General features: G+C 47.2%; 6 protein-coding genes across 6 annotated transcripts; 2 read left to right on the top strand and 4 right to left on the bottom strand.

Moving 5' to 3' along the window:
- Positions 1–2,397: 2,397 nt before the first annotated feature.
- On the top strand, positions 2,398–3,285 carry N7483_007491 (uncharacterized protein; the record flags this gene model as incomplete). The annotated part of the gene is made up of 1 exon (XM_057090928.1): positions 2,398–3,285. The coding sequence occupies one exon, from the start codon at positions 2,398–2,400 to the stop codon at positions 3,283–3,285; it is 888 nt and encodes a 295-aa protein (XP_056945669.1).
- Positions 3,286–3,845: 560 nt separating this feature from the next.
- Positions 3,846–7,137, bottom strand: N7483_007490 (acetyl-CoA synthetase-like protein; the record flags this gene model as incomplete). The annotated part of the gene is made up of 2 exons (XM_057090927.1): positions 3,846–6,052; positions 6,111–7,137. The coding sequence occupies 2 exons, from the start codon at positions 7,135–7,137 to the stop codon at positions 3,846–3,848; spliced, it is 3,234 nt and encodes a 1,077-aa protein (XP_056945668.1).
- An 846-nt stretch (positions 7,138–7,983) lies between these two features.
- Positions 7,984–10,091, bottom strand: N7483_007489 (putative acyl-CoA oxidase; the record flags this gene model as incomplete). Its single annotated transcript, XM_057090926.1, has 7 exons — positions 7,984–8,504; positions 8,566–8,620; positions 8,679–9,192; positions 9,252–9,401; positions 9,459–9,578; positions 9,631–9,829; positions 9,887–10,091. 7 exons carry the CDS (start codon positions 10,089–10,091, stop codon positions 7,984–7,986), a joined length of 1,764 nt encoding a protein of 587 aa, XP_056945667.1.
- Positions 10,092–11,613: 1,522 nt separating this feature from the next.
- N7483_007488 (ankyrin repeat domain-containing protein) lies at positions 11,614–12,321 on the bottom strand (the record flags this gene model as incomplete). The annotated part of the gene is made up of 1 exon (XM_057090925.1): positions 11,614–12,321. The coding sequence occupies one exon, from the start codon at positions 12,319–12,321 to the stop codon at positions 11,614–11,616; it is 708 nt and encodes a 235-aa protein (XP_056945666.1).
- A 3,062-nt stretch (positions 12,322–15,383) lies between these two features.
- Positions 15,384–19,259, bottom strand: N7483_007487 (uncharacterized protein; the record flags this gene model as incomplete). The annotated part of the gene is made up of 9 exons (XM_057090924.1): positions 15,384–16,053; positions 16,520–17,133; positions 17,218–17,359; positions 17,406–17,627; positions 17,688–17,820; positions 17,880–17,972; positions 18,009–18,088; positions 18,170–19,123; positions 19,156–19,259. 9 exons carry the CDS (start codon positions 19,257–19,259, stop codon positions 15,384–15,386), a joined length of 3,012 nt encoding a protein of 1,003 aa, XP_056945665.1.
- A 654-nt stretch (positions 19,260–19,913) lies between these two features.
- Positions 19,914–20,934, top strand: N7483_007486 (uncharacterized protein; the record flags this gene model as incomplete). Its single annotated transcript, XM_057090923.1, has 3 exons — positions 19,914–20,204; positions 20,275–20,514; positions 20,584–20,934. Coding segments are annotated over 3 exons (882 nt in total), but the record flags the coding sequence as incomplete, so codon positions are not given.
- Between the last annotated feature and the right edge of the window lie 412 nt (positions 20,935–21,346).

Genomic DNA, 21,346 nt, shown 5'->3' with positions numbered 1-21,346 from the left:
CTTTGGGTGTGTCGAATCTGAATTGATCGGGGTTTGAGATTTCTACCATCGGGAGTTCCCGACGTGAGGCTGCTAGTCTTTGCAATAATTGTGTGGCCTCTTTTTCTTGCTTGAGAAGATCGGCCCGAGCTTGTTGGTACTCATCTGGGGTGACGGTCTTTTTCTTTTCGATGGTCAGGATGTCTGATAGTCCAATTGGTAGAGTTTAATGCTCACTGCTCTTTCATTCGAATCCATTTTTTGCCGATTTGTCGGGCTCATTTTGGACAGCTTTCAAGGAGGATGGATGTGCGATCGTGACCCGTGAATGTCCGTGAATCCGAGGTCCCGAATATCCCTTAGTAAGCATATATTTAACTTTCAACATCCATTTGAGGATACGATGCGATCCATGATTCCCTGATGTTGGCCCGGGTGTGGCATCCCAATCCATGGATCTAAATACCTTGGCTTTATGTTACTAACATGAGGACAAGATTCAACGCCAGATAATCGACTTGGAGTCAAAATGGGTTATCAAGGCATTGAAAACAGCCTTGTGCACTCCATACCGCTTGGAGATCAACAAGCCGTTCTTTTTTTCCAGCTGACCGCACTAGTTTTGTCTTTCAGGCATCGCCAGACGGGATTTAGGTGGGAAATCTCAACATATCTTTTGCTTTCCAGATCTGCCAGGACGAAATACAGTCCCTGGGATAAAATCTGGGTCAATTGAATACAAACCCCGATTAAGATGCCAGCGCCTATGTACTGATTTACTAAACCTGGAATTTCGCTACAAAAAATTACTGAACCAAAGCAAGCCCCGAGGATCTTCTGACTCACCATTCTTAGGCGTTCAAGTTCTTCATAGTAGCGACAATTTGAAGCTGCTAACAGATATCAGTCACTGGGACGTCTTTTATCACCCAAAATTAGCTGCAACCTTCAGAAAGAACCCAGGGTTGTTTACAATTTTTCATTGGTACGAGCGTGACTTCGACTCGGATACATAGAGTATACTAGTTTAGGAATGGCAAGTGTTCTGACATACTAGTACTACCTAGGTGTGTTTCAGACCTCCACTGAAGCCTCTAGGGCTAACATTTCATGTTGAGTATTCCTTGGAAACATTTGAATGCCAATTACGCTGCTTGCAAGTATGTTTGGGGCCACAGTATATGGATAGCCGAAAAACCCCTTCAAAACCTGAGCATTATTGATCAGTCGACATTTAGGAATCACCACTATCTGCCAAGCAGTTCTTCGGCTTATTTCTCCGCACGGGACGCGGTTATTCCCGCAAACGATATCCACATGGCAGTCTTTGAGCCGATTCTTGCATGCGATATGCACATGTGTATTTTCTGTTAATTAAGATGTCAAACCTAGTATTCATGATACTGCACATGTGGAGTCGTGAAAATTGAAAATTGAAACCGCATAAAAAAAGTCTTAGTCAGCCATTATGCACTTCAAATCCATGTTATGAATGCTTTCAGCTTCAAAATGTTCGGATGAAATTTGAAAAGCTTCGAGTTTGTATTCAAGTTTTCCTGACCACTGGCAATGGCACTTCCTAGGTTCGAATGCATCATGATGTGTTAGCATACGTGCGTGTACCAGTTGACATGCACGGTCATTGTGATATATACATCTGAAAATCTATAGTTGATTTGCATGGAAGCAAATACTATTTTACCGAAACAGAAGAATGCCGCACTGACAGTGGCAGCTCTGAAGACCGAACACACGAAAGGAGTAAGTCAAATGTTATATCTCTTTAGCTTGGAATCCTGTACTTCATTTCACGATTCTGGTTGGTCTGTACTAAGATGACCTCGGGAGGCGATGAAGCGGAAGAATTATCTTCCAGCTAACACGTCCAATTTGGTCACGGGCGTGGAGCCGCAGGGGTTTTAGCCTTTCAGTCTTTCAGATGATAATACCCTTCCCCAAGGCACGCTCCACGGCCGAAGTTTTCACAGAAATTGAGTGTCTGCATATATCTCTGGAGGGAAACAAGCTTTCTAAATCTCCCTCAGGGGCCCATGACTTAGCAGATAGTACAGCAAATAATGTATGTAGTTGTACTCAGCCCTCGGGCGCCTTTAAATGTTCAGTTGTGGACCCTGAAAACACACCAAAACCCTCCAGGGTTCACCGGGATAGGGAATACAGCCTCCTCGATATGCGCGCGTATATTTCAGCACTCTCCAGTCTTTAATATGAAAAGTGGGCTATAAATATATGCCAGTATCAAGACTGTTCATCTTGGTTCATTTTAGTCCAAATTATGGTCCCTTAGCGGCTCTAGTCTGACAGTAATGTAAGCGAGGTCCGGTTTAAATTAACACTTCCCCCGGTTTTCGAGATGTTCAAGTTTACTCCAAGGTTTCCTTCCTCACGTTCGCTATCATGAAGACCACTCTTTTCTGGGCCTCTGTTGCCCTATTTGTTCCACGAGCTCTAGCGATATCCGCTACCTCCACTACGTCCGCTGCGACCACTGGCACCTCCACTACGTCGACTGCGACCTGTACAGCTTCCCTGATCACGACTCTATGCGACTACCCAGAACCCGACGAAGGCACCGCCGTCGCCAGCTCTGGCAGAGCTAACTGCTGGGACTACTGTAACGCCAACCCTCCCTGCAGCTTTGTGATCTTCGTTCCAGGCAACCCCACGCTTGGCACCGGCACATGCTGGCTATACCCAGGTGAAAGCTACAATTCGACCGAAGCAAGTACAGACTGTTCCGATCCCTACCTGGAGGTCTACGACGAGCCCACGTGTTCAGGTGGAAGCGCAACCACCACTTCTGGTGGATGCGCCGCCACTGCGACTCCCTCTGCCATTGCCGAGGTCTGCGATTACCCGGAGCCTGCCGACTGCGATACAATAAATTGTGTTGCCAGTACGGGTGCAGTAAACTGCTTGAGTCTGTGTACCGAAGCCGATTCTTGCAGCTATGCTCTCTTTTACGCGGATAACGAAGACAAATCGCAGTATCTCGATGGCTCTTGCTGGATCTATCCCAGCGGCACATATGACGCTAGCTCTGCGAGCACTTGTAATGGCACTGCTGAGCAGTATGTGTATGATAACCCATGTCCCAAGCCGATTGTGTCATCTACTAGCTCTACCGGTACTGCCACTGGCACCGGCACTGCTAGTGTTAGTGCCACTGGAACCGCAGTCAATGCGTCCTCAACCGCAAACACCAAGAACTCTGCACCCACCAACATGCCGCTCAGTAACCCATTGGCTATTGGAGTGGCTATGTTAATGTGGGCTGCCATTTAATGCAGGTATTGCGTGTGTCTGTTTTTCATCTTCATAAAATTCATTCAACCCTCGAATTACTCATTATGAGACTATAATGCGCCTGAGGCGATCAGGTTATATTGAGACAATGAGAAACTATTAATTTTCTTCAAGGTCGGAGCTTACGCCTAAAGTAATTTTGAGCAATCTTCAATGAGTCAATTAAATCATTGATCCTAAACAAGATAACCACCTGTACTACTTGAGATTGAGAACTCGCTCGAAATATCTCTTTCTTCCGGTATACGCAGTTTTGACCTACTAGTACCTAGTCCGAGTCAGATTGAGTTTAAGTATTGCCTCTGCCATTCAGATTTGCAAGATTATATGGTAGACAAGGCTTGGAATTTTCTGCGCGTTCTCATGGCTACTACTACCTAATATCTGGCATGAGCACAGCGCCTGGCATCAATCGATTCTCCTAGTATGTACCAAACCATTACAAGATTTATCGAACTTGAAATAAACATTTAAAAAGATTTATATACATTATTCGTCATTCTATCATAATATCAACATGCATGATAAACATATGTCATCTAGAACTGCCACTGTTGACACCACCGCTTCATAAGCTCTGCCGTCACCGGCTCCATCCGCCGCATAGTTTCGCTCGCCTGCTCCGTCCGCTCTGTCGCAAAGCCTGAAATGCTGGTCTCGCCTTCAGTAGCTTTTGTAGCCGCAAAACGATACGTATCCAGAAGCTTGACACCGGGGTTCTTCTCCAGATCCACCTCTCCAGCTGCGCTCTTCTCTAAAGCCTCCACCCACTCCTGCAAGCTCACAACACGCTCAATCCGGCTTCCGTAGAACTCCGTTACGGCAGGAACAATGACCCCCTCCCAGTCTGGAAGGTTCGGGTTCACAGCATGGAAGTATCCGCCATTATCATCTTGGCCGGCAGTAACCTCCAGAATAACACCCGCAATGTCCTCCACAGGGGCCCATCCCAGATTACCCAGTAATCCAAGCTCGCTGGGTAAAAGGCCAAGGAATACTGAGCTCCGAATAAGAGTTGGAAGCCACTCGCGTGGGTTCCATTGACCCTTTTCAGCCCGAGGCCCAGCAACCTGGCCTACGCGGACTACATTTCTTGGCACAGATGATGCTGTCGCTCCAGCATCCAGGATTAGACTTGCGGCAAGCTTTGATTGGCCGTAGCCCATCTGAGATGCTTGAGTAAAGTCCGAGAGTGATTTCTCAGGGATAAGGGTTGATTCGGGCCATTGTTCGACTGTGCTCACAGACGAAACAAAGGTGATAGGAATACGCTTTGTGGCGGCAGCGGCGAAGTCAATGAGATGCCTGACTCCAGAAAGGTGCGGCTCGAAGGATGCAATGGATTGATTGAAGTCCACCGGCCAGGCGTTGTGGATCATGCGGTCCACTGTGCTCGTGAGGCGAGCTGCGATCTCCTCTGGCAGGTTGAATGTGGCCGAGGAGGAGAGGTCGACGGTAAGGAATTCCACGCGGGATTCTGGGAAGTCGATGGAGAGACCGCGAGCCCTGCTTGCAGCGATTTGGCGCTCGCGTGCGTCAGAGGTTCGGTTGAAGCAGTAGATCTTGGTAATTTCTGAGTTTGCGAGGGCAAGGTCCAGAAGATAGCAGCCCAGAGCTCCAGTTGTGCCAGTGATGATAATAGTCTGGTTTGTAGTAGCGGGAAGGGGTTTTTCGGCTGTTGGGGAGAGAAGGTCTTGCGTATATTTTTCGACAAGGGCGGAGCAAAGGGCGAGAGTGTCGGCCTCGGTGCTGGTAACTGCGACTCCATTCGAGCTGGATCCGGCAAGAGAATTGATGAAGGAGCTGAGTTTGGCGATGGTTGGGTAGCTGTAGATACTTCTCGCCTCAATAGTATTCTTAACACTGGCGCTCAGTACCCGGGCAAGCTGGAGAACCTGTAGCGAGTCGACGCCCATAGTGAAGAAGTCATCATTAATGCTGAGTGCAGGCGACTTCAGCGTCTCTCGGACCAAATCCCGAATACCATCTGCAAGGGTTGCATCTGAGCTGAAGTCAAGCTCTACACTTGCACCGTTGGAATCAGAGCTAGATTCAAAGATACGGCGAATATCATCCGCGTAGAGCTTTACAGCCATAGCTCGCTGGATGGTTCCCTTACCAGCTCGTGGGAAGGGTCGCGCTGGGTCAGACAAAAAGACATAGTCACGCAAAATGCGACCATGCGCGACGGTCTGCTCATTGACCTTCTCGATAACTGGCCAAACATCGTCGAGGAACTGCTGCTTTTCCTGCTCATCTGCCGGCGGTTTCGCCGGCTCGATCAACAAAGCAGCATGGAAATGTCCTGAACCCACAACCTGTGCGCCAAGAACCCCCGGGTGTCCGATCACTGCTCCTTCGATGGTCGTGGGGTTGAGTTTCTCACCGCTGGAAAATACGATAATGTCGTCGGCGCGACCCACGTACGCCCAGTGATCTGGCAAAGTGGGATGCCGGCGGAAGAGGTCCTTCGTGCAGTACTCATCAAGCTCTGGGAAAACATAAAAGCACCCCTGCGGACCTGGATGATCCTTGTGCATCCGAACAACGACCTGCTCATAGGTGTTCTCGCCAAAGGGCCGCCACTCGATACCCACCAAGTCTGTCGGGACGATAAACCACTCCCAGAGGGATGTGTCTGGCTGCTGGTAGTACGGCATGTAGGCGTATTCCGTTGCTCCAATGGCGTCGACCAGTTTGACTTCGTTGCTAAGCAATGAAGCCGCTGCAGCGGGCGCGATTGGACCTGTAAATAGGGCTCAGTTAATATCGGTCCACACTTCATTGGAATTTCGCTCACTCACCTCCTCCAAAAGCCACAACTTGCAACCTCTTCAGCTCATCGAGCGCTACTTGTGATCGAGACATTTGCTCCAGAATCACCGGAGGCAGCACAGTATATGTTGCGCCGGAGTTCTGCAACCACTCAACCACGTTATCGCCCGTGAGGGGAACTGACGGATCGCGATATAGAACTGGAGTTTTATAGTAGAACTGCGAGACAACCGTGGGCATAATTCCTGCGGTATGGAAAAGAGGACAGACGCAAAGGTATCGTGGATTATCGAATTCTCCCCATGTCGCCAACCACGGCATAGCGCCATTATAATCGGGAACATAGCGATGTAGGTCGTTGAGGGCCAAACTGCCCTGGGGGACAATGACTGGCTTAGGTAGACCTGTGCTACCGCTGGTGTGAAGTACCACAAATGGGTCCCATTCGCCCTCGGCGAAGGTCTTTGTATACGGGAATGGGGTGACGGGCGTGTTCACCCAGTCATCCCATGAAGGAATTGCGACGCTCTTCATCCCAGGGCGTCCGGCAACCCATGGCTTCACTATTGACGCCATCGTCTCATCATGGTATAAGAGATTGCAGTCCGTCTTTTCGAACAGGTTAACCTGTGCCTCGACGGAATTCCGTGGCGAGATGAAGAAAGCCTTAAAGCCTGCCTTAATTGCGCCCATGATAAGGATCACATAACGAGGGTCTTCAAGGCCGATATACGCAACCGTGGGGAAAGAACCAGGCTTCGGCGTCCCAGCCTGCTCAATCAACATACGAGCCACATAGTTAACAGCATTTGCAACTTGGGCCCAGCTAACAGACTTCCAGCCATCGCTGGGCTTGCCATAGGTCCTGGGGACGGACAAGCATTCAGCATCTGGAGTCGCGATAGCCGTTGCGTCAATGACATGGGGCATTAAACGCTTCCCGCATTCGCCACCTAGAAGCGGATTGTTTTCCGAGTCGGTAATTGTACCGAAGACGTTGATATTGTTGGTTATCGTCTGGGACGCATCCCTGGTGCGATCTACAAGTTCACCCATTTTTGTGACCTTAATGAATTTCACAATTTCACAATTTAATGCGAGGTCTATGCTCCATTATATTCTTTAGGCATCTTTGCCTGCTCCAACGTGTCTTGGCTCAGCTACGGCCGCTCCGTGTTTTGTCTATGCCTTTTGAAGCAGGAGTCAGTCCCAGTATCTACCTGAACATCCGGCGCGGCCCCGCTATCGGACTTGAACTGGTGTTCGAGCACGGCGTTGGCCCAATCAGTTTTAGTCCAGCCCAATATGTGGATTGTGGCGCTGCTGATAACTACTAGTTCGAAATTTTGAAGTCACAATAACCGAGCGAGCTAGAAGTCTCTATTGGCTGACTATATTTACGGGTTTGACAGCATGCATAGTGCCGACACGTTTATCCACTTGTCGCGTGGTGGGTTCAACAGCCGCTGCACTGTACGGTTGCCAAGCTTTGGTGTTGTGGCGATCAGGAAAGTCGCAGTCTGGCAGACGCCCTTGCTGATTCGATGGGAGACTACATTCTTTCGGGCGCCCTGTGTGCATTGTGAAACATACGCAGTTGTGATTTTATGTATCGCGGCTTTCATGGGTCCATGCAAAATTGCCAGTGTCTTTTTGCATTGGCTCTATTTATTTTTACCTGTTCTTGATCAGCAGTGCCCTGTTTTAAGTCTTCCACGCTAGATCGCACTAGGGAACAAAGAAGATGCCCAATTTTCAGTCATAGTGCAGTATTGGTCAAGCTTGACTACAACTCAAGAGGGATCGTAGCTTCAGCTGGGAATTGAATTACATTAATCTCAAATTGATCTATAATATTGTCAAACAATGAAAGCGCTCAAAACAAATAAATCTAGAAGAAATTTAAAGCCGGGCCTTAGTCTCTTCAAATTTCCACACCGCATCTCCGGAGAAAGTCTCTAACTCTTCAACATACCCATCCCACAAGGCCTGCGAGGTCATAGGCGCAGTGCAATATGGCTCGACGCCAGTTTCCTCAGCCAAGCGCTCCAAGTCCGGAAGAACGGAATCGGCGGCCTGCGCCTCCATTGCGCGCTGCGTTTCACGGCTAATTCCGCCCTTCTCCGCAAACCAGCTAGCATCCTCCTTGAAGATTCCGGCTTCGTAGAGGGCGCGCAGCTTCGGGTCAATTTCCATGTCTATAGCGGCCTCAAGTGCCATACGGTAACCGATGGCGAGGACTAGAGGAAGGCACAGTGGGAGAATAGTGCGGTTGAAGGCTTCGCTGCGGTGCTTGTTGCCGAAGCGCTTCATTAATTCCCGTCCTTCGGCGAAGAGACCTGCTTCGTGGCGTGCGAGAGCGCTGTTGGGGTTCTTTGGTGGTGGGACCTCATAACGGCCGATCAGAAGTTCACTGGCAAGGCCTGTGATAGTGGATTTAAGTTAGTTTGGGTCATTTTTGTAAAGAGTAGGGAATAAACATACGGATAGCTAGGACTCGAACGTCGCCTTCTGCGGTTGCCACTGCGTTGAACTCCAACTATATTTCGGAGGCGGTCAGCAATGCACATTAGCTCATTGGGGAAGCGGAGCCTTACGCTAGCTGCGAGGATCTGATTGCGATCATAATATCCCTGCCAGCCACAGCCTTCATTAATAGATTGAAGACTATGTTTGAAGTGATGAATGGTAACAGCTTTGAAAGTCGTTGCAAAGATATGGCGGACGCGCGAATCAGCCTGAGTGCAATACTCCCTTCCAGCGTAAATCAGGAACGCTTGCAGGACATGAGCGCGCGCGATAGCGTGCAAGATGGGAAGATGCTGCGTCCGGAAGTCGATCACAGGCATTGGCTCTCCGTTGTTTCCGAGGATGTGGCGTCGGAAACTGAATTTGCTGGCGTTGTATACAGACATTTTGATTAGAGGAATACAGGCACCAGCTAAGAAGAGAGTTCCGGCGCCCATGCGGTGGATGGTGGATAGGAAATTTTCGCGTTCATTTCGTGGCTTTTCCAAGCTACCGAGCAGGGCGGAGTGTGGGAGCTTGACGTGGTTGAAGTAGGTCAGGGCATGATCAATTGGATTCGCGCCCGGACGGGGTGGGAAGACTCTGGATAACCATTCTTGTCAGTCTGGATACATCTTTAGACACTTATTGCTGATACTTACTTTGAGGTAATTCCGGTGCACATCTTGGTACCGTCGGACATGGGAACAAGGAACGGGCGGACTCCACGGTCCTCTCCTTCAACTATGAGACGCGCAATGACCACTGCAATGGTTGGAAGTCCGTTGCGTGGAGTATTGGGTGGCATGCATCTAAGATAGCTTTGTTAGTATGAGAGTATGATACTCCGGGAGAATATTGTCGCTTACTTGGCGGCGTTCGGAGTCGGGGTATGCAACTCAAAGTCGCCATTGGGCAGTAGTGTAGCCGTTGTTTCAAGATTGCGAGCATCCAAGCCATGACCGAGCTCCGTGAGCATGAATTGTGATCTAAAGCAGGTTAAAAAAGTATACTTCCGGAAAAATTTGGCGAATGACGTACGAGATATCAACTCTCAATGCCTTCTCGATAATGGATGGCAATTCCGGATGTGTTGCAACAAATGGAGCAACTGTGCCGACAAAAAGATTATATTGGACGCTGACGAGGTTGATTGCACCGCCGTCCATAGCGGTGAGCATGTCCATGTGAAGTTTCCAGAATAGTGGAGTCATTTCAACTACGTCTTTCAATGTCAAGTCTATATTAATCCCGATTAGTCAATTGCAAGCATGAGAATTGTGGGAGGAGATGATACTGTAAGATTGTGCCAACGCTCTTGCTCTTTGATATGTGAGCTGTGTTCGCTCTTCGACAGTCAACGACAGTGATGCAGGCTTCATCAGTGGTGATCGAGCCAATTCCACAGTTGGCGAAGGCGTGTGCCATATTTGCTCGTAGAGTGCCCGGCACTCTGCCACGGCGGGACTACAGTCTGAATTTGACACTGACGCGAGAGACATTTTTGATGTGTTTTCCAGGGATGATAGTGTTGACACTTCCCCGGAGCCACAACATTATAAGGGCATCTTATGTGTTCGCCTCGGCTCAGTCGGCCCGTTAAGATGTCAGGGGCTTAGCTGAATCCATTCTACTTTAAGACATCACTAGCAACGTGCTAAGAGATAATAGGTCTAACGTTCAAAGAAATGATAGGTGTAAATATTTTGAAAGATAAATAGATCACTAAATGACAGCGCAATAATAGCCGACCCGTATCCACTTTGACACCTGGGCACCTGGGCATCGGGTACGCCGGGCCCGGGAGTCTGGATTGGGCCGTTCAGCTAACGATTTCATAATGAACTAGCCACGCAGCCGTTGAGAACTCTTGGTTCGCGTAGGAATATCAATTTGAACTTTAAGTGATGTTGATTTCAAGAACTAAATTTCAATTGATTGACCCACCGCGATTTTCGCTAATTAGCCGAACTTGAACCAATCATATCGCCTAATAGTACTAGCTGAAGAAATTTTCACTTGACATCTTAGAGCGTATTCAAGGATATCATTGACATTCAGATTGCACATGTGTGTAGGGAGAAGTGCAGAGGCACTTAGCACGAACATTTGAACATCATTAAGTAAAACAGTTTAGTAAAAACTCGTATTCCGTACACCAGTTGACATTGCCATACTCAACATCGTCATCTTTTCCGCCACTTGCGCCATTACCAGTTGACTATTGGAAGTAGAGATGGGCTGATTGTAAACATGAAGATACCAACTGGATGATTTTGATGCTAGGTGGCCAAACCTTAAAGATAGTGAGGAGGTCTATCAGATAGACATGATGGTTATGTTTGGTTATTTCCCGATATAAAGTTCGTACAGGAATCTGGGGAACCTTGTTCATAACTTAAGCCACGAAATATGATCGTACATGCAGGGTGTCCCTTAGAGCCTTCAGCTGCGCCACCGACAAGAATGCTAACTCACCGCCGAAGGGCCATGGTTTGGCAGAATTCTGAATTCTCCTTTGATCAAATGTTGTCTCCTCGTACTACCGCCCTTGCATTTCTCCCGCAAAACAAATTACACAGACGGTGATCTTCCGTATGGAATACAGGCCATTCACCAGGTTCGAGGGAAGTTGAACAAAACACAGGGATGATAACGATATCAATTTCCTGACTTCGAATTTTGGCACGGTGATACTGGTGGTATCACTGCAGATGCAATTCCATAAGTATATCAGTGGGATGTTCCCCCCTAGCGCATGGAGGAGAGATATTGTTGGCAGTTGGTCTGCCGTCCAGGGGGGAAAGAGCGAAAGAGCTACATGATAGCGTGGAAACAGAAGAAAGGGGCAAGATCTACATTCCAAGATGGATGGAGGAGAGAGAGAGAGAGAGAGAGAGAGAGAGAGAGAGAGAGAGAGAGAGAGAGAGAGAGAGAGAGAGCTAAGACATACACGCGCTGGCAAACAGAGGGGGTCAGCTGAACCCATACTCCAATAGATGATATTATTCATGCCATCTTTCTCTATTCACCTCCACCATCGACAAGAATCTGCTGTATCGCCGGAGAACATTTTCTGGCGAGAGCCAGCGGGGTGCGCCCCCGCGCGTCCTGGGTATTGCAGTCTGCACCTCCGCGGATCAGACAGTGCCCGATTTCCTCCGGGGCGTACTTTTCAACCTTGTCACTCATACATGGAGGTGAGACCCGCTGCGGACCAGTTTCTATTTTACGTACCAGACTCTTCCTACCCGGCCGACGACATACTATGCTCCCGTGACCGATTCTAATTGGCGGGTCTGAGGGTATACAGCGAAAGATAGCCGTGTGAAGAAGAGTAAACCCTCTCGTATCTCTCATATTTAGATCAATACCGCTATCAATGAGGAGCTGCAGGATATTTCCCCGCTGAACTCTTATCGCAATCGACAGCATCTCGATATTCGACGTATAACCGTATTCGAGCAACAGATGCACCGTCTCGACTGGACACCCGTCAACCAATATTCCAAACCATCTCTCAAAGTCATCTGGCGGATAGGTTAATCCACGGTCAAGCAATAGACGCAAAGTATAAATTGTGCCATGATATGCTTCGTTTAACAGGAGGCCAGGATGACGATTCGCTAAATCGATATCTGCGCCATTATCCAGCAGGAACTGAACTATCTCTGTTGAGATATTGCTAGACGACACAGCTCTGTTCAAAGGATACCTTCCCTGCCAGGGCATATTGAGATCTGCCTTGAACTCAACTAACAATTTGAGAAGAGAAATTTGTCCCATGGATATTGCGCAGTTGACCAGCCCGCCTTGCTCCATGCCAGGCTCATGAATAGGTCACCCATGCAATAATAAAAGCCGGACCGTGCTCTCATGGCCCGATAACAGGGCATCTACTACCCCCGGCTGGGTTGGGCCCCAGTGAGGAGAAGGGAATCCGTAAACATTTGCGCCATTGTTTAGCAGTAAGGCAACTAATGTGTCGTTTCCTATGTTTGCTGCTATACTCAGGGGTGTCTGCACATCGAACCAAGGCTGGAAAGGTATTTTCGCATAACGAATTGAAATTATGCCCATGGACGCGTTCACATCTGCACCGTAGTGAAGGAATTTTTTGACAGCTGCTTCATTGCCCGTGGCAGTGCACCAGAAGAGCCCTTCTTGAAGTTTAGAGTCTCGTATATGGCGCTGGTAAAGATTCGGGATGAGAAGTTTGTAAAGGGAGCGATGAACTTGTAGTAGATGGGCGAGAGCGCTTTCAGGGAGGGAGAGTGCAATAAGCAGGATTAATTCATTAGGTATTTCCAATAAGCTCATATTGTAGATAGATAAATAAACATATACAGCATGAGGGAATATGGATAAAGATGGTTGAAGCCTTGAAGGTGACAAGAGAAGAGGGGTGACAACATAAGAGGGCTGAGCACCGCGCTTGTGCGCCGACCTAGTGCCAGCCAATAACTTGAAATATCTCGGCCTAAGAAGTCTCCACAGCATGGCTCAACTTTAACATGAAGCCCTCAGGATTAGACACAAAAAATTACGAACGTCACAGAGAGAAGAGAACTAATCCTTCTTTACTCTGGTCCGATATGGGTCGAAACCCCCACTCTCAGCAGGAGCGAAGGTTGTTTCGTCACTGCGGAGTAGCATTATCTTTGAATAACGTCTGTAGACCGCACTTAATTGGAATAAGTTACAGGAGTGCTCCACTTTGAAATATAACGGATTTTTACTGTAGATTGTCGTTGTGGAAAATGCCGGTAAACAAGGCTTCATGTTCCTCTAGATCGATGACAATAAAATGCCGCGATCCCCCTCTGGACCCGGTTCTAGTGATTTTAGAGTCCGATATCTCACAGTGTACTATATCGGAACAATATTAAGATGAAAAAGACACTGTTGTCTTGAATGGTCAGGCGGAGTTGGGACGGTTTGCCCGCCGAATATAATACAGCACTGGAAGTGGACTGCAATCAACTCTATGGGAACGGTAATTATGGCCAAGCTGATGATTACCAGCAATATGTTTAATTGCCATTGACGAGCTAATATGCCATAAATTACGATTTCTCCTAATGGCGTATTCCCCACCGATGACCCGTACACCGGATATCATTATCATGTCGGAATCCCAGCACCCGTTCGTGTAGATCAAACATCTGCAAGGCGACAATCAGGTAAACCCCATCTAAAATACTCTCCACGGCCACATTGAGATACCCCTTAAAATCAGCGCCGGCGATATCATCACCTAGGCCTAGGAAAGGTAGAGGATTTGAGGGACTTGCTCCCCTGCATACCGAAATGATAATAGGAACTTGAACCTTTTGATACTCACGTAACGGTGCAGAGGAAGGACTTGGCGAGGAGGAACCAGATTCTATCATAGAGGCTGCACATGTGGTGCTACCATGGATCAGATAAGCAGAAGTATGAAGTCCTTCAAATGTTGTAGTAAGGCTATTTTATTAAACCGTGACATTGAAGTATCTTTCCAAGCTCAAGTTGTATATGTAAGAAATCAGCTCCAAAATTTGAAGGGTGATTAAACATTTGAATATTATGTATAAGAAATCCGTACCTACCTAAAGATAAAGATCAGGAATCAACCTTTGAACATTGAAACATTCCAACCTTGGAAGGTTCAACTTGAAGTTTTGAAAGCTTAAGATACCTAGCTATATACCTAGCCGGATCCACTAATATATCTATCAATGTACTCCCTCCAGATGTATAATTCAGGCTTTCAAGTTCAACTTGAAGTTTCTACCCAGACCCCAACCTTCTTTAGTTTCTTCGCCTCGGAACCTGAAGATTGATATAATCTAAGACCTGCACATGTGGATAGAAGGTACAGTGGGCTCTCGCTGCTTCTACTTAGTCTCCTCTGACTCACCGGCGTCAGGTCAGAGGTCTTCGTCCTAGTAGAATCATGACTACGCCAACTTGAAGGTGAAAAGGTTAGAGAGTAATCGTACAACGACTGGAGGAACAAAGAGGGCAACAAGGGGAGCCTGCCTAACGATTCAAGAAATAAAAAAACAAAAACATACAACAGTCAGGATTCGCATGTGGTCACCCACCATACTACTAACTGACCGGCGTGTGGCTTAAGTACGGCTGAGCGGACGGGAAGCCCTGTTCTCCACACCCTGTGGTCGTATGTACTCGAACAAAGTAGATAAGGGAACATCTCTATTGTTTTCACAGTATTCAAACTGCTGATAGCTGGAATGACCAGGACATGGGCCTTAGAATGGAGAATTCTGACCCAAATCGAATGGATCTTTATGATCCATTCCAGAACCAGATCCTCTATCATTCCTGAACATCCACTCAGACTCCTGTTCTATTTTTTTTTCGAAATTTTGAAACATCCCCATCCCTATCCCCTTCAAACTTTAAATTTATGTCAAGAATGCCGAGGAATAAATATGTCGCTCGGGTGCCCTCATTTCTATCTTATGTTCATATCGTACCCTTGCCCAGAGTATCATTCAAAAGTCTTCACAATAAAGACGCGGAGCAATTCAGCTCTTGTTCGAAGCATATCAACAGCGCATTTCTCAAATACAAGTTTTCAAAAAGCAGATGCCAGTGGGCCCTGCTTTAAAAAAAACAGCCAAACGTGGGAAAAAACAAATGAGCTCGGATGGGGATGTTTCAAGGGGTTCATCTGAAATCACATGAGAAGAGTGCGATGGTCATATTCGGCCACCTTGACACTTGAGATCAGTATTCCCAAAAGGTCGGTGAGACCAAGACCATGTATTTTTCATTCGTTCAAATTACGCTCCACGAGGGCTGCTCGCTGTGACTCTTTTTTTGAACTTTCGAAACCGAGCCTTGCGCGATTTCTTTGTTGGGGTGAATTCGTCTGCCCGTACAATGAATTCCAAGAGCGCTTCGCTTGACTGGTCGTCTTTGAATTTCATAACCTTTTTAAGGAAACGAGGACCATCACTCTTCTCTAGGGTATCTGCACCGTGAGATATCCGCGTTCCACCGCGAGAGTCTCGTAAGTCGGGGGAGGCGCCCTTTTCAAGAAGTCGCTTCATGATGGTCAGATCCCAGGACTCTGTAGCATAAGACAACGGTGTTCGGCTGACTTCATCTGTGGCATCAGGGTTGACACCTGCTCCTAAGAGTGTATTAAGAGAAGATTTGTGTCCACCATTTACAGCATGGATGAGGGGTGTATGGCCAGCCTTATTTGGCATGTCACAGCCCGCGCCCGCCTCGAGGAATAATTGAATGATCTTCGTCCTCTCGCACGCTGTGGCGACGAAGAGCGGTGTTTGGCCATGGTGATCTTCTAAATGTAAGTCGGCACCCCTTTGCAGAAGGAGCTGAACGCACTTCTCATCTCCGGACTTTGCCGCATAGAAAAGCGCGGTCTGGCCGTCTTGATCCTGTAACCCAATATTAGCACCCCAGTCGAGAAGAAGCTCGAAGGTCCTTTCAAGTGGTTTGAGTATTTGAGTTCCAGTAAGGGCCAGAATTCCGGGTAAACTCCTAGTTGCCGCAAGAGGAAAAAAGACAGACGTAAAATTAAGACTATTATCATTCAACGCTGTTGACACAAAGCTCTGACAGAAGCGACTTGCTCTTGCTCTTGAGGCTTGTGGACGTACCTCGGGAGTATACAGAGGGTGGATCAACCAGTGGCCGAAAAGAGGAATGAATCTACTAATGATCGACAACCGTTTGGAGATCCACTTTAATTTCTGACATGATGATAGATGTATTGATGCATAAACCACACAAAGTTGTTATAGAGAGGATGTGAAGTCCAATCGGCGGAAGAATAATCGCACAGGAAGACACTATGTGCCAATCACACGTCAAACGTTCAATGTTCTCCACCGAGCATGTTTTTGGTGCGACTTTCAAATACCCCTTGCTCATTCAATGGGAGGCTAACATATGATTCTCATTCAAGTTGATAGGTTTCACTGGATATGGTAAGCTGCTGTAAGATCTGGGTAGGTTGGAAAATTGAGCTGATTTGACACTCAAGTCATCTCGTCCTTCCGGATACCGTTTATGTTGCGGAAGCGGCACTTGATAAATTCCATTCCGCCCCCTTAAGCGCTTCCGAGGTAGAAAAGCCGACTTTTCAAGCGCTCTGCCATTCTTGTTCAGTTTTGTTCGATTCTCCCATTCTCGCTGCAAATTAACGAGAAGTTTCTTGGCGCGTCGGGCACTCTGCCAGGAACGCGCGAATTCATCCAGTGCGCGGAAACAGGAGCTCAAATATATATTTATTTCATCCAGCGGGTGGCCCGGATACTTTGTAACGGCAGCAAAAAGGAGTAGTAGAATGGCAGAGGATGTAATCGATACTGCCTTGGCATTAATTCGTCGCAGTGTATATCGATTTTCGTAGAGAACAAGGATCTTGGAGATGGCGATCGCGGACCCGATGCACATTCTCGCGCATGAAGATATCCTGGGCCCTTTGGAGGCTGGGGCTGTAGGCCGCCTTTTGACATCCCAGGTCGATGTGCGTAAATAATGTTCTGGTGGTATTGCATACTACATGTTCGGCAATAAATTAGCGTTTCGATATGTCAAGGGTGCGGTGACATCTTTTTCTTTCACTTACTGTAAGAGTAGTACGTGAGGGAGATATGGAGATGTATGATCATCGAGGTTGATCTGTAGGAAAAGTGGAAGTCTGGCTTTCCATCCGCCCAACTCTGCCACAATTTTCGCATTGGGTTCTTGCAAGGTGGACTTGGAGATTCGGGATGTACCGTATCTACTCATACGTCACTAAATATCTCAAGATAAACCTAAATCCTCACAGTAGATAGCCACAAGGACCCATAAGCTCACAAAGTGAGACAAGCTGCTGGCTGACTGCTTCGACGCAGTCATGTAATCCAGATGCCTCATCCCCACAGTTCGAACTTTCATAGGGTGCCCACCTGTATTGGTTGGGCTTGGTAAGTCGGTCATGAGGCTTTCCGACTGTCACGTCCTCCATACTCGTCCGAAAAGGTCTACCAAGATGAAAGACCAATTGGCTGGGAATAGTTAGCTATTTCAAGGCGTGGAGAATATAATAAACACGTTTGTCGACTCACTGGTCAACGGTATAGGCACTCCAAAAAACAGTGCGGCGAAGGTCCGCCTCTTCAGCAGTAATAGCGCCACCGGAAACAAGATAAGAAATATCTAGATGTAAAGCAAGGTCAAATGCGAGTCGCATAGCCATGCCTTGCTTTTATCAGCGGGTAGAACCTAGAAACGTACGAACGCGTGAAACCAAAACATACCACTCAGTAACCATGCACGACCCTCTTTTCCATTTCCAATCTCATGATTACTCAGAATAATCAGTGCTTGTAATGTTGCGACGCACGGATAGTCTAACTCAATCTCCAAGAGTGATTTTGCTCATGCACCTAGGAAATCGACCAATGTCTTGGGAAATGTGATAAGGTCAGAATGGAAGCGAGATTCAAAAGTACTGCCCAGTGCACACCTATGTCATAGATTCAAGTTAGCGGATATCCCTCAAATTTTGAGAAGACCAATCAGCCCGGGCGCGACTTGCATAGAATACCGTAGTGCATCAGAGTAGAATGACGTCTCCTCCGTATTCTGCCATTTTACTTTCGCATCTTCGTAAATCCTGCGATCTACTGTGTGCGAAGATGGATCCTGCCAACAGAAGTAGAGGTTGAGCAGGTGTTCTTCCAATTCTGGGGATATTTTCGACTCTGATCCGAGAGAATCTTGATTTTCTACCGAAAGCCCTCGAGGATGAGGCCGTTCATCGGGTTCCTCGCAGTGAATAACACCTGGGAGGTTGAATGCAGATATAGGACCCCGAAACTGGGTATTTCCGCCCGGACTGATTCTCAAGGTTCCTACTCGGTTCGATATCTCGTCTATGATATCCTCAATATCTGTTGAGCTCTCCGATCTCTGTTCATCCTCCTTGCTTGCGGGTTGTAAGAGAGCCATTAAAGCATCTCCTTCCATAGATAGCATGTCGCTGGGCGATAAGTTGAGAAAATCGTCACTGTCCAGTGGAGGAATTGTAATACATGTTTCAACCCCAAGATCAAAGTCCCAAGCAGTAAGAATACTGTCTGGGCTGTCTTGGGTCGGACTCTGTTTATCTTTTCCCACGGGGAGACCAAAATTTTCACTTGCTGTGGAATGATGCGGTGGGCTAGTTGGGCGGCTCAGATTGAGTTGGGTCCCTGTCTCAAGGATGAATTCAGAAGCTTGCAACATGTTTCCGGGGACTGGGGCTTTGACATATGGATCTGTTGGCAGACTTTTTGGGTCTGAAGAGTGGTTTACCGACCTCTCTATTTCACTCTCCTTCGATAGCGTTGTTTCTAATCTTGGACTTAATTCGTCCATTCCTAGTGATTCCAAGATTTTTCTGAGCGATTTTTCTTTCTCCAAGGGGAGCAATGGAGGCTCTAGTCCATTTTCATTTATGAAATGGCATAACTGATCAACTTTGGCCGTCAAAAGCTCAATAGCAACTCGTAATGACAGTCTAAAAATTCATCGATGGTCAACAAAGATAACACTTCACGCACTGAAATAGATGACCGACTTTCGCTTATCAATAGTCTGATAACTGCATTCGCGTCTCCTACTGACACACGTGGAACATGCCGGCTGTTTTCCATCGCACTTTTCAACTTATGGTGTCAGAGTTCCATGACGCCGCCTGAGACTGGAGAATCATTCCCAAATCACCAGTCAATGCTCACCTTCGCCTTGCTCTCCCTGCAGGACACACATGCCATAGTGGCATGTTTACTTCTCCTGGGAAAATTTACCGATCGCATCCTGATACCTGTCATAGTCTGTGTGGGAGTTTCAGCGACGGCGAGGTTCCGACCTGGAGAAAATGCGTGGGGGTCTGGTAAGCCATAAGCTTTATCGGCTTCGGAATGCTCACACGCAATGAGGGTGAAGATGAAAGTCAGAAATCCGGGGTACGGGGCAGTTTCTCTATTTCGAGTTAATGATTGGCGTCCGACTGTTTTCGTTGAGTTGACTTTACACTTTAGATGGAGACTGAAGTCAATTGCCAGCCAATCGATGATAAATCCGGGATCTTCACTCCCGAATATCAACGTTCCCGCTAATTGAATCCCGAGATGATCTTGTCAGAGTCTCAAAGATTCAAATGTTCAGTCCAAACCAAGGTATGATCTACCCCGCGATTTTACCCCACAGATAATGGGTAAGCGTAAACCCATTGAGTCTGTCATGGTTATATGTCTCAATTATGAGTGGACAGGCGAAAATGTCCTACTATAAAAAACTGACCTAGTCCGGATATTTCCGCAATAATCACGGTTTTATTGTGCATTCAGAAATTATTCCCATCTTCCAGTCAAGAATTTTTTCTCCGGATACTCGAGAGAAAGCCCTTCAATTCAGAATCACCGCTGCTTGTGGTGCTGGGTTTCTATTTTGTCGGTCGAATCGTCGCAGGAATTGGAAATGGTATGAACACAATCGCTATTCCAATTTGGCCAGCAGAAACTGCTAGTGCGGAAGATAGAGGAAAGCTCATTGTGGCTCAATTGGTTACCAATATATTTGGAATTGTTATTACAAATGTGAGTGTTCTGCGTCATAGTCAGAAATGCCAAATTTAAGAAGCACATGGTCTAACAGAATTTCAAACAGTGTATGAACTATGGATTCACATTTATTCCCGACAACCCTGTTAGCTGGCGTTTCCCGCTTGCTTTTCAGTGTTTCTTTGCGCTGGTCACTATCGCAATGGTGCTCATTAGCCCGGAATCGCCACGTTGGCTGGTTATGAAACATCGAGTTAGCGAAGCTCGGGATGTCCTATCCCGATTGATGAATATGTCCACCGATGATCCAGTGGTTGTTGACCAGATTCAAAATCTCGTGGCAACGGTTGACCATGAGTCTGAAATGAATGCATCAGCTCCTATCAAGGAAATATTCAATCGTAGCAGCAAATAGTTCACTTTACGTCGCATACTACTTGGCGCGGGAACTGCCTTCTTTCAGCAAGTTGGAGGAACAAATGTCATTGCATACTATTTACCAATCGTTCTGACGCGCTCTGTCGGACTCAGTAATTGCATGTCGTTGATTCTTTCAGCCGTCGACGCGATGTCTCTAATGTTTTGGGGTGGAATGGCCGCGCTGGTTATTGACCGTGTGGGTCGCAAGCGACTTATGTTATTTGGCGCGACTGGAAGGAGCGTTTGCTTTGCACTTGTCGCGGTTGGATTACGATATGGTGGACCAGACAACAAGGGAATGTCCATCCTTGCCGTTGTCTTCATATTCCTATACTACGTCTTTTAGGGCTGTCGCTACTCTCGATACCTTACATCTACCCCGCAGAGATCAATTCACAGAATATGCGCAATATCGGAACATCGTTTGCGACAACTATCAACTGGCTTTTTGTGTTTGTCATCGTTGCCACGCCGACTGCGATCGATAGCATTGGCTGGAAGTACTATATGCTGTTCGCAATTTTCAATATCTGTTTTCTTCCAATTATTTGGTTCTATTACATCGAGACTGCCAATCTTTCCTTGGAACAAGTCGAGCGTCTTTTTGAGCTGAAACATGAAGGAGGAAATGGCATTTCGTGGGAGGAAGTCACTAGAATCGCACGAACGGAGCGTGGAGTGGGGTTGAGTGTCTCCATCTGGAGGATAAGGGCAAAGAGAACATTGAGCACTGTGAAATTGTCAAAGCTATTTAGGAG

This window comes from Penicillium malachiteum (genome assembly GCF_028827825.1).
Source record: "Penicillium malachiteum strain IBT 17515 chromosome Unknown utg000003l:1.0-4950554.0:1.0-4952489.0, whole genome shotgun sequence".
Taxonomy (NCBI): domain Eukaryota; kingdom Fungi; phylum Ascomycota; class Eurotiomycetes; order Eurotiales; family Aspergillaceae; genus Penicillium; species Penicillium malachiteum.
The sequence above is the reverse complement of the archived record's forward strand: the minus strand, read 5'-3'. Positions and strand labels throughout refer to the sequence as shown.